At 49.6% G+C, this 11,717-nt stretch overlaps 1 protein-coding gene across 1 annotated transcript in view; it reads left to right on the top strand.

The window, feature by feature from the left end:
- The first annotated feature begins 9,621 nt into the window (after positions 1-9,621).
- Positions 9,622-11,717, top strand: part of PRAG1 (PEAK1 related, kinase-activating pseudokinase 1) — a 52,736-nt gene continuing 50,640 nt past the window's right edge. The window contains 1 exon segment of the mRNA XM_023517788.1: positions 9,622-9,989. Within this exon segment, the coding sequence (XP_023373556.1) occupies positions 9,663-9,989 (327 nt within the window). The 5' untranslated portion in view covers positions 9,622-9,662.

Raw genomic sequence — 11,717 nt, 5'->3', positions numbered from 1 at the left:
CCCAGTGCTTGGGCACAAAGAAAGATCATAACAATCTTGAGCCTTTGGCTCTCAACCCCCTGTGGTTTGAGATTCTGCAGTTATTAGTCAAATAATGGCTTTCAGTTTGGGCAAAAAAAAAAAAAAAAATCTATTCAAATCTATTCAAGGCTTGGAATAAGATACCGTAAATTATTTGGAATGTTTTATCTTGTGTAGTGTTGCCCAGGACTAACGTCCAGGAAGAATGACATGCATGTTGGATGTGTTTTAAAAAACAGTTGGGTTACAAGGATGTGATCACATCACAACCCCCAAACAGGGATTAACTGATCAGATAATGTGAATTTCCACACCTCAGAGAAGAAAGAGATAGGCTGGGCTGGCGATTGAAAGGCCTGATTATCACTGTGGGATTCTCCTCCAGCTCCAGCAGGCAAAGAGCAGTGGGGCCCTACAGCCTTGCTAGACTGACCTCCAACAAGCCTGCTGAGAATATTATCTTCTAGCAGAAGAGAAGGATCCCACAAGGGCTCTTCATAGCAAGTTTTCCAAATAATTTTTTCTTTCTCTTCCTATCTAGTCCTTTCCAGGGTGGTTTTGGGACCTCACATGCTACTGAGATAGGTTCAGCTTCAAGTTCAGTTTTGAGAGAGTACATGCCCATGGCTTCCAGATGCACTAACGTCTCTCTTCTGCAGTCACTCTCCTCCCCTTGTGAAATAAATATTCCTTTTCTCTACTTGCAACCCTACCAAGGGTTCCTTTTGTCTTCCTTTCTTCCACAGGCTCTGGAGAACCTCCTGCTGCTATAACCAAAGTCTCTTAAGAGTTTAAGCCTGTCTCAAACAGACCCCTACCCCATGCAATTAAGATCTGGGATTCCCTGCTACCACCTCTTCCCTGGCTGTCCTCTCCAACAGCCGACCCTCCCTTAAGTCTGCTCTGGATTTTAAAAGGTCTGGAAGAGAAGGGGCCATGCTTATTTCTTTTCTTCATGGCCTTTTTAAAAAATTTTTTTTTGGCCACGGCTGGGTTTGAACCTACCACCTCTGATATATGGGGCCAGCGCCCTACTCCTTTGAGCCACAGGTGCCGCCCAGGCCTTTTTTAAATGACAGTGTTCCCCAGTCCTTCATCTCTTTATGTCATTTTTGCTTCTTTTTCACAATTCTCCTCCAGGCTCTTTAAATTGTCCTGTGGCCTCAAACACCATGTTGGCAGAACAACTTCATTCCCTGAAAGGTTATCAGACACTTCCAACTCTGGAGACCACAGACTGAATCCTATGACTCTCCTATTGGTATAAATGACACCGTGATTCTACAGTCTCTAGACAGTGATTTTCAACCAGTGGGTGTTCCATGAGAAGATCTTAGTTATGCCATGAAAATTTTTAAAGATCATTAATCAAATTATTTTCTAAAGAAGTTCAAAGCGCAGTATGTATATTCTATTTTTTATTCTTGTTTTTCGATCAACATAATTTGAGTGTGCCATGGAACTTTAACTAAAGGTTCAAATGTGCCCTGAGATTTAAAAAAAAAAGGTTGAAAACACTGCTCTAGGGGTTTAAATGCTGTTGATTCCTTCGTCTCCCACCTCCTGTGTTTCTGTGAGGTTTAAATGAGAGGAGGCATAAGCAGTTTAGCACACAGGCCTGACACAGAGCAAGTCCTCCATCATGTAAATTGCGTTATTATTATTATTTTTTCGTTTTGTGAGACAAAGTCTCTTACTCTGTCACCTGGGCTAGAGTGCCCTGGCATCAGCCTAGCTCACAGCAACTTCAAAGTCCTGGGTTCAGGCCTCCCAAGTAGCTGGGGCTACAGGCACCTGCCATAATACCCAGCTAATTTTCCTATTTTTAGTAGAGATGGGGTTCTTGCTCAGGTCGGTCTCGAACTCCTGACCTCAAGTGATCCTCCCACCTTGGCCTCCCAGAGTGTTAGGAATACAGGCAGGCACCACCATGCCTGCTGTAAGCTAGTATTAGTTAATATATCATTGACCCCAGTGAATCAGTTAAATAGCCAGTCCCCATATCTCTCTGTTCTTGTCTCAAAAGCATCCACAGACCATTCATTCCTTCTGTTCTCCTTGCCACCTCCCTTATCAAAGCACATTACCTCCCATCTGTACCAGGGATAGACATTCTGAGCCAGACTCCTCGTCTCCAATCTCTTCCCCACTTAATACTGCATCTGGGATGTCAGATTCAGATAATGCAAATGAAAAACCACTTTGGGTGAGGTCATCCTGGTGCTCAGAAATGTCATTGCTTTCTTGATGGCTCACTGGGAAACCAAGCCCTGCCCAGGAAGGTGCCGTATTCCATCTCCAGGTGTGTCTCCCACAACCACACTCTGGCCAGACTAGAAAGGGAAAACTCTGGAAAGTCTTCTGCGTCCCCCAGGCCCATTCTTTTATGGATGCCACTTTCTTAGTATGGGAAGTCCCCGGTGTCCAGAAATTGAAATTTTCCCATTCTTCAAACAATCCTTCACCCCAACCACTTTTTGTTGCCCCCTCTTTTCTCCTGGGAACCCCCACTGCTCTAGAAGTTCATCTTCCTCCCATGGGCCTTACATTTGTCTCTTACTCCTCTTTCTTTGTCTTCCTTACAGGAAATTGGACATCTTTTTCACTTGAAGGTGAAAAAACACCTCACTATTATTTGAGGTCTGTTCTCTGGCTGGGGAGGTATGCATGAGATGTCATTGGCCAAATTTTCACGCTGTCTGATCCCTCTCAAACACCTCAGCTTACATTTTTGCAGGGTAATTAATGCCCTGCAAATACACTACCTAATTTTGCCTTTTGGTCTTTCTGATTCCAAACTACCTTACTTTATTTGCCCCAATGTACCACCTGCTTCGACCTACAATGTAACTGTTCTCTTCCACAGAATGATGCAGTGGACTAAATATGAAGGGAATCACTTTTCATCAAGGTCTCTATGGAGAGCTCAAACCCTGCCTCTAAAGGGGCCTTAAAAATGGACTGATAAGTAGCTGGGAGCAGAATGCTCTGTACACACAAATTACACTGCTTTGCAGGGTGCAGTTTGGAAGTTCAAGCAAGAAATGTTTATGAAAATGCATGAGTTTACAGTAGCCTGACTGAAGAGATCATATACTTAACAGTCACTGGTGGAGCGCTGTAGGAGAGGAAGGCTGTTTGTGTCCATTTAAATGACTCTTTTGAAGTAGTTTTTGACTGTTTTCATGAGGCAAGATGAAGCCATCTTTGTAACCATGCTGTTGGCGTAAAAGGATGCACATTCTATGTCAGCAGCTACAGACAATGCATTTATTTTGTGTGAGCACAGTCAGTCACCTGAGAACACAATTTATTTTGCAGAAATACTGAAGTAACCCTTCCGTTTCTATATTATGACATAGAGCCACAAGTTTTGTTACACTGTGGCTTTCATTTCTTATAATTATGTCCTTTTAGCCTAAGTATTAAGAATAAATAGGTAAAGAAAAGAAAGTGCAAAAGTGCTTCCTATGAATTGCTTCCGCCCAAAGTCACTTCTGCACGTCCCCAGCGCCGCCTACTATGGACTCATCAACACGTTCTTCTCTTGGGTCTTGATAAATGAGTGGGCTGGATGCTTAGCTCTGTTGGACACCAGTGGAGGCTAACCAAAGTGCTCCTTCCGTATCTTTTCAAACGATTTCAGTTTGGGAAGAAAGAAAACTGAGGCTGGATTCCTTGTATTTGGAGAGGGTGCCATGGCAGAGTGGAACAGCTTATCAATGAAACCAGACAGCTCTTGGTTCTAATCCCAGTACCACCACTTTTCAGATGAGGGACCCTGGCAAGTTATCTGGCCTTCTGGGCCTCAGTTTTCCACTCTGCAAAATGGGGATAATGATCCCCTCCTCCTCGTGTTGGTTGCTTGCTTGGCACTTAAGGAATGTTAATTGCACTCCCATCCCTCTCCATTTTTGCCCGAATTCTATCCACAGGCTTGGGACAAAGGTGTCACTGGAGCATGAGGAAGTATTCCCTACATCTATCTTATCTACATTTTTTTTCCTTCCTTATACGGTAGTCAAACCTCAAAACTCATCTTCTTCTGTCCCCTCCAGCTACACCCTCAACCTCAGTCCAGCTGTGTCCAGGCCACACAGCCAGGGAAAGCAGAGGAACCTCCGAGGTCCCCCCTGCTCTCAGCGGCTGTCAGGTTCCTTCTGGCAAGTGGCTGGCAGAGGACCCCTGGTTGGAGTTACAATAAACTGCCTCTCTGGGAAGGATGGAGGGGCAGAGAGAAGCCACAGGTGTTTCGGGTGGTCTCCCTCCTGTGCCATTTCACTCAGTTCACCTCACCCAGGCATCGCACTGGGAGATGATCTTGGTGCCAGCCCCCCGAGAAACACCCAGGTCAAGGTGCGAGCTGTCTTAGGCAGAAAGAGAAAGGGAGGGGACTGATCAGGTCATAGGCTGTCATACTTAGTAGGTTAAAAGATTTTTAGCCTGAGGACTATCTCGAACTCGTTCTATCTCGGTGAATGACTCACTTACTGGAAATGGTGTAAACACAGGTGTAATACTGGGCTGCTGCGGAAGACCCGAGACTCAGCCCGGTGGAAGGGCGGCTCTCTCCACTTCAGCCCTTGCTTTCGTTCTACAAGGAGTACACTAAGTTCGAAGAGGTTAAGCAATTTGCCCCCCAGGCCTGGAGTCCAGGGACTGGGCAGGGCCTGGAACCTGCTGTCGGGATTCCTAGCCCTGCTCCCTCCGGCGCCACCCTCCACGCAGGGGCTGCACGAATTGCCAATTCGGGGGCTCCTGCTGCTTTCCAGCCACCTCGGGGGACCCGGACCTGGCTATTCCACTCCCGACCCTCACTTCCCCGTTCCCCTCTCTTCTCCCTCTCTGCCCAGGGTCCTGCAAGGACGGCTCAAGAAGCGGTGCGAGGCGCCCACACCTAACATGCATCCTGGAGCTCTCCCCTGCAGGGACGCGCGGGGCCCCCATTGGGCAGGGGGTGCAAGTGGGTGCCGGGCAGGGGTCCGCCCGCGCCAGGTCTAGGGCTGGGGGCGGAGCGTCGGCGTCGGGAGCAGGAGTGGGGTGGCCGCGGGAGGGGCAGGGCCGGGGCGTGGAGTTTGGAGGAGTCGGCGGGGGAGCCGGAGCCTGAGGGGAGGGAGCGGCGGCGCGAGCAGGGCGACCCGGCCGCGCGGGGACTGCGGAGGTGCGGCGGGCGCGGGGCGGGCGGCGTCACCGGAGGCGGAGGGGCGGAGCCGCGCTCGCAGCTGCCACCCGGCCGCCGGGCCCAGGCAGACGACACCCGGCGGCGGCCGGGCACGCACCGCGCGCAGACACTCTCCAGACAATGCTCCGCTGCACCCGGGCGGGCGGCGGGCGACTCGGAGACCCACAGCAGGGCCGGAGGGGCGCAGTCCGGAGGTGAGCCCGGCCGCTTTCTCCAAATTCCGCCGCTTTTTGTCTGGCAAATGTGGCCGCAGAGGGAAGCCTTGGGGGAGCGCCGCGATCGCCGGGTGGCTGGCCCCCCGGGTCGGCGTCCCGGGGGTGACAGGCGGCCGCCCGGGGAGGGTGATCGGAAAGAAAGCTATGCCCAGACCGCGTGCGCCCCGGGTGCTGCCGGAGGTGGGGGCGCCAAGCCGGGCGGAGCCGGGGCCGGAGGATGTTTGAGATTCACTGGAGAATCGCGCTCTTTAAGCCAGGGAAACTTTCCTTTGAGTTCCGGGAGGAGGAACCGACCGTTGTGTCGGTTTCACTGGTTTTGCTGCTCTGCTCTCGGCGAGAGGCGGACGCGCTCCGGGCTTAGCTTTCCACCAAACAGTATTGTCCAGGGAGCAGAAAGGGGAGGCCGCCTGGCCGCTCGCGCCAGGACCGGGTGATGAGTTGGGGGCCCGGGGTAACTGCCGCCAAGAGAGGAGGTGATGCCCTTTTCCGGAGCCATGGCTGGGATCTGCATCGCATACTGTGGGCACATCCTTAACCTTTGCTCGTGCAGCCCTCTCCCGATCCATTCATCCATCCGCACATACACACACACACACACACACACACACCATAGGATCTCTCTACTGGGAATGCAGGCGGCTGGGGATTCGCAGCTCACAGCGGCTGTTTCTCCCAGGTGAGGCTCAGCCGGCCAGCACATGGCTTTGCAGAACTGTAGCAAAGTGTCGAAGGTCTAGTGGCAAGGAGTTTTGCAATGTATTCAGTCCAGAGTCAGGTTCAAAAGGCTCCCCTGATCACTGGCCTGAACTATCATTAACAACTCCTGTGCCGGTTCCTCTAGAAGAAGGAAATTTGACAGGAAGCTATAGGGAATGGCTGCATTTAGGTTGTTATCCTGAGATCCTGTGAAACTTGGGTATCCTGCTTCTTAGTTAGACTGTGCTGGGTGCCCAAGGGCATTCCTTTCTACTGAGAGTAATTATACACTATTGGAGAAAGAAAAAAGAAAAGGAAAAGTTATGAATATCATAATTTAACACACATAACGCGCGTCTATGTGTGCATGTGTGTCTGTATTCAGGAAGTGTTAAGGTTGTCCTTTAATCCTTTCTGCTTGGTCAACCCCAGGCGACAGAGTGTGCTGAAATCCAGGCACTGTTCATACATTTCCTTTTGCTGGTGTTGCATTAATTCAATGACGATCTATGGAATTTTTTTAGATGAATATTTTCTGGACTTCAGCCATTTCAGGGTAAGGCATAAGGAAGTCTAATGCTAGGATGAGGGGCCAAAATATTTCATTTTATGGTTCTGTCCACCCTGATTCACCAGATTCTTTTTGAAATCAGGTAGGAGTCTCTCTGACAGCTTCAGCCCTGCAAACTGTAGCCACGGATCCAGTGCAGGGGTTTGCAGAAGCAAAGACATTTTATCATGACTAGGATCAGAAAGAATGCTGAGATCTTTTTCTAATCTGGCACTGCAGCCTCCCACTGAAATGGGGGGATTTACGTAATTCTGGGGGCCGCCTCCCCTTGGAGGTAAGGAATGTGGGCTGGAAAGTGCCATTCGAAGGCGGTGGAGAGCTGGCATTGCTCAGCTGTGCAAAGCCAGGCTTCTGCTTTGTGGGTGGCACTTGAGATTTTCACCATCTTTTACTTAAAACAAACAGGAGATCATTTCAGGCACAGAAGCACAACTGGAAAAGTGGTATCTCTCTCTCTCCCTATTTTTTTTTTTTTTTTTTTTTTTGTTGGACATGGTGATAAATTCTGTTTGCCTCGACTGAAAAACCAGTTTTAACAAGATGTGATGTCAGTGACAGTGGGAAGCCCAGGGTTTCATTTTGTTAGCTTATTCAAGGGCGGCCCCTTACAAGCCTCGGTGTCCCTGACAGTTGGGTGGTGAAAGTTGTGTCTGAGAATTTCAGAGCTGAGGAAGAGAGCAAAGAGGGCACTCTTAAATTGGAGAGGGGTTCTCAAGGAAGCTTCCCAGTTGGTAACCCGGAGCCTACCTCACTCGGGGGGCTGTACAGAGATGTTGATCTTAGAAAGCAGAGTCTCTGGCACCCAGCAATCCCTCCCTGGCAAATCTGTATTCCCAGTTGCCTTTGGAGAAAATGAGATGCAGCCACTGAAAACTGCTTCTTTGTGAATCTGTGATGGCTGCCCCCCTCCTCCTGAGAAAGTCCTTGGATGCCCACCTCCACAGATAGCCCAGCCTCAGGAGGGGCTGCCGGGAATTCGAGGTGCCCACACATAGCTGTCTTCCCACGTCCCACTGAGGGGGCATGGGAGCCTCTGCCTGTGGGAGAGGTGGGCTGGTAGGAAGGGACCCACTCCCCACCCCTGAAGGCCAGAATATATTTCCTCCCCCTGCCTCCAATCTAGCAGCAAGCCGACTTCTCTCTGTGGCCTGAGACTGTAAGAGAAAGACAAAGCCGGGCTGTGCTTCCTTTGCTGAAGCCCAGTGACCCCTTCTGGAGAACTTGGTGAGGGATGAGTCTGCTACTTGGATGAACTCAGAGAAGCACAGAACCTAACAATTGCCTTAAGGGAAGGAGTGTATTAAGACGCTCACAATGACAGCTGAAAGAGAAATCCTTTTTTTTTTTTTTTTTAAATTTCAGAGGATTCATTTAGTTTAAAGATGCAGTGAGCTTCATCTTTAATTTTGGAGGGAAAAGAGGCACAGTGAGCTTCAGCACTTGTTGACTAAGCACCCTTGACTGTCCGGTGGGACACAGGAAAGAGGCACTTCTCACAAAGACCCCAATGGCTGCAGGCTGCCCAGCTCACTCTACCTGGCAGCTTAGAGAGCCTCAGGCCAAGTTAAGTCTCCTAGGAGGAACATGGGAAACCAACTCTAGAGAAACTATTCACCATCCAGTCTTACGGAAGATTTCTTTCTGCACCACTCTGTTTATAAGAAGTCAGTTCTCTTTGTAAAGGGTCAGAAGAGCCGTGGGCAGTAGCAGACATGGCCATCTACTCGGTTTCAAGAGCACTGAGGTGAGGGGAGGAGCCACTAGCCAAGTTGGCTTCGCTTTTCAGAACTGGCTGATTCTTGTGTCTCTGGACAGCTCTCAGTTCCTGACTTAGCCGTAGTTTCCCCACCTGTAAATTGGGAGTAACAGATTGGATGCTATTCAAGGTAACTGGTCAATGTCTGCATCCCTTTGAGCTCTTTGGTGCTGAATTTACAAAGCAGTATGGTACATACTGTTCTCCTCTTTGAGAAAGCCAATCATCTTCCCTTTAGAGCTGTCTGAGGGAAATAATGCCTTGATAGTCTCTTCTCTCTCTTAGAATCTATTGAGCCCCTCTTTGACCAGGACCATGAGGACCATGGCTCTCTCTTCCTACCATTTCCCCCTTTGGCCTGCAGCACCCAGCTTTGTTGACCTCGGGATGGAATGATGTATATTGGCCAAGGGTAGCGGGAATATTCTGAAGATGCCAGACCTTTCCACAAGGTTCTGGGCAGGGGAGGTGCAGCTCAGCATGCACTTCTCTGCTTTCTCAGTCATTTCCATCCCCATCTGGTTGAAAGCGTGGCTTGAAAGGCTCATTTTAGGGCCCAGAGCTGTCGCCCATCTAATATAGGTCTTTGTCAAAAAGCCATTATTTTTTTTTGCTGTATACATCTTACTCAGCTGTTCTTGTTTCTCTGGGGATGTGTCCCAGGCGCTAGACCCCTAGTGGCAGAGAATACATGAATGAAAGACAGGCTTCTCATCTTAAGCCCTATGTGATTTCCTCCCGTAACTCCCCCAAACCTCCCAGCAGCCAGGGTTTTAGGAGGCTGAAATGTCTTTTATTGTTCTTTTCAGATAACAGGGCAATGTTTAGCTATTACACCTTCAATAAGGCTATGTGCCTAGAGGGTGTCTAGGGAAATAATGGCACAGGCCCTGGACTATATAGAATCCTAATTCTACTTTATAATTCTCCTCCTTCTCCTCTTCAATTAAATAATCAGGCTCTAATTAAGAATGTGCCCATCGGGCGGTGCCTGCGGCTCAAAAGGGTAGGGTGCCAGCCCCATATGCCGGAGGTAGTGGGATCAAACTCAGCCCTGGCAAAAAGAAAAAAGAATATGCCCATCCTCCAGCAGGGCAGGTGTCTAATCAGGCATGTGTCCTCCTGCCTTTCTAGGAAGCCACTCCGTGACCTACCTCAGCCTCCCACAAGACCACATCAGAAAGCTGGGTGCAAGATGAACCAGCAAGCCTTCGGCTCAAGATGCACCAGACCCTCCAACTGAACCCCGAGAGCCTGAAAATGTCTGCGTGCAGTGACTTTGTGGAGCACATCTGGAAGCCCGGGTCCTGCAAGAACTGCTTCTGCCTGCGGAGTGACCACCCCTTGGCAGCCGGCCAGCCCCAGCCACGAGCCGGCAACCTGCCTCCACCGCGCCTGCCCCCCAGGCCTGAGCACTGCCGCCTGGAAGATGAGGGTGTGAACAGCTCACCCTACTCCAAGCCCACCATTGCTGTGAAGCCCACCATGATGAGCTCCGAGGCCTCAGAGGTGTGGACAGAGGCCAACCTGAGTGCTGAAGTCTCCAAGGTGAGGCTGACTAACCCCTGTGGTATTTTTACAGGGGCTGTTCCTGTTCTAACACTTGGTGACTGGCTGCCAGCCAGGGAGGGCTGTTCCTACAAGAATCCCACAGGACGGCTCTCCTTCAGCTTGCCCCAAGATGGCTCTTGCCTCCCTGCTGGCATTTGCTATAGCTGCCCTCCTTTCTATCTGTCCCTTTCAGCTAAGGACCATTTGTGCAGCCCCTCAGCATTACCTCCTGTGATTTGGGGACTGCACGGGGCAGACAGAAATGAAGCTTTCCCTAAAGAACAGTTTAAAAATAATTTCAATCAGAATTTAAAATGTACACACAGGTAGCAATAATTGCACCATGAGCCCAGTACCCTTCAATATGAACTTCAACAACTGCCTTATGATCAATCTTGTTTCTTCTTTCCCCTACCTACTCACCCCTTCCCTATGACTTTACAGCAAACCCCAGATGTCACATCATTCCAGTGCATATCTTTAAAAGATAAAGTCTTTTCCTTTTTTTTTGGGCCGGGTTTTCAGGTTTTCCCCTGGGTAGAGTGCCATGGCATCATAGTTCACAGCAACCTCCAACTCTCGGGCTCAAGTGATCCTCTTGCCTCAGTTTTTCTATGTTAAGTAGAGATGGGGTCTTGGTTTTGCTCAGGCTGGTGTTGAACTGGTGAGCTCAAGCAATCCACCCGTCTTGGCCTCCCAGAGTGCTAGGATTACAGGAAGATAAAGCCTTTATAAAATATAACCACAGTACCCTTATCATGCTAAAAAATATTAGTGGTAATTCATTAATATTACCCCATGCCCAGTCGATGTTCATATTTCTAATTTTTTGAACCATAGATTTTACCAATTAGATTTAGGATCACACAGGTAACCCTTAAAAAGGTATAATTACCTAGAGGGCACGTACCCCAGGGCTGCTGGCATCAGCTGCCTTAGACACGTCTAGGAAGCTGGATGGCTAAGACATGTTCTAGGAACTGCCTGCTTCCTGTTTGACCTCTTTGCCTGTTCTGGTTTACCCCAGCCAAGATGATGAGTGGATCAGGAAGCTGTGTGAACACATGTGAAAACAAAGCCCAGTTTTAAATCAGGTGAGGACTCACTGAGGAGAGGCATGTGCTGTGCTCACACGAGCTCAGAGTCCCTTCAGAGCCGCTCTGCTGGTTAAGTATCCACCAGGCCATTCTGAACACCTTCAACCTGGACCAGTGAGAGCTGGGCACTCCTTAAATCCAGAACCATCTGAGAATCCAGAGGCAAGCCCGACTCTGAGGCTGCTTCTAAAGTGGGGGGTAGGGAGGACTTCAGATGAGAAGGAGGAGGAAACAGTGGCCAGTGATGGTAATGACAAGGCCACATCTCTATCCCATCACAACCTGACCAGTCTAATCACTTGCACAGGCTGAGGTCACCACTGCTACTGGGAGAAAGAGCGGTTCCTTGGAAAGGAGCCCAGGAAAACAGCAAGGGAGCCTAACCAGCTCAGAGACCCTCCCTAACCAGCTCAGAGACCCTCCCTAACCCTCCCACCGGACCTAGCCCACCTATGTCTTGCCAGGCATGGTGGCTCAGCCTGTAATCCCAGCACTTAGGGAGGCTGAGTCAGGTGGATTGCTTCAGCTCATGAGCTGGAGACCAGCCTGAGCAAGAGCGAGAACTCGTCTCTACTAAAAATAGAAAAACTTGAGCCTAAGAGTTGGAGGTTGCTGTGAGCTATGATGT

The sequence above is a fragment of the Otolemur garnettii genome, unplaced genomic scaffold (genome assembly GCF_000181295.1).
Source record: "Otolemur garnettii isolate 467f Iridium unplaced genomic scaffold, OtoGar3 scaffold00121, whole genome shotgun sequence".
NCBI lineage: Eukaryota > Metazoa > Chordata > Mammalia > Primates > Galagidae > Otolemur > Otolemur garnettii.
The sequence above is the reverse complement of the archived record's forward strand: the minus strand, read 5'-3'. Positions and strand labels throughout refer to the sequence as shown.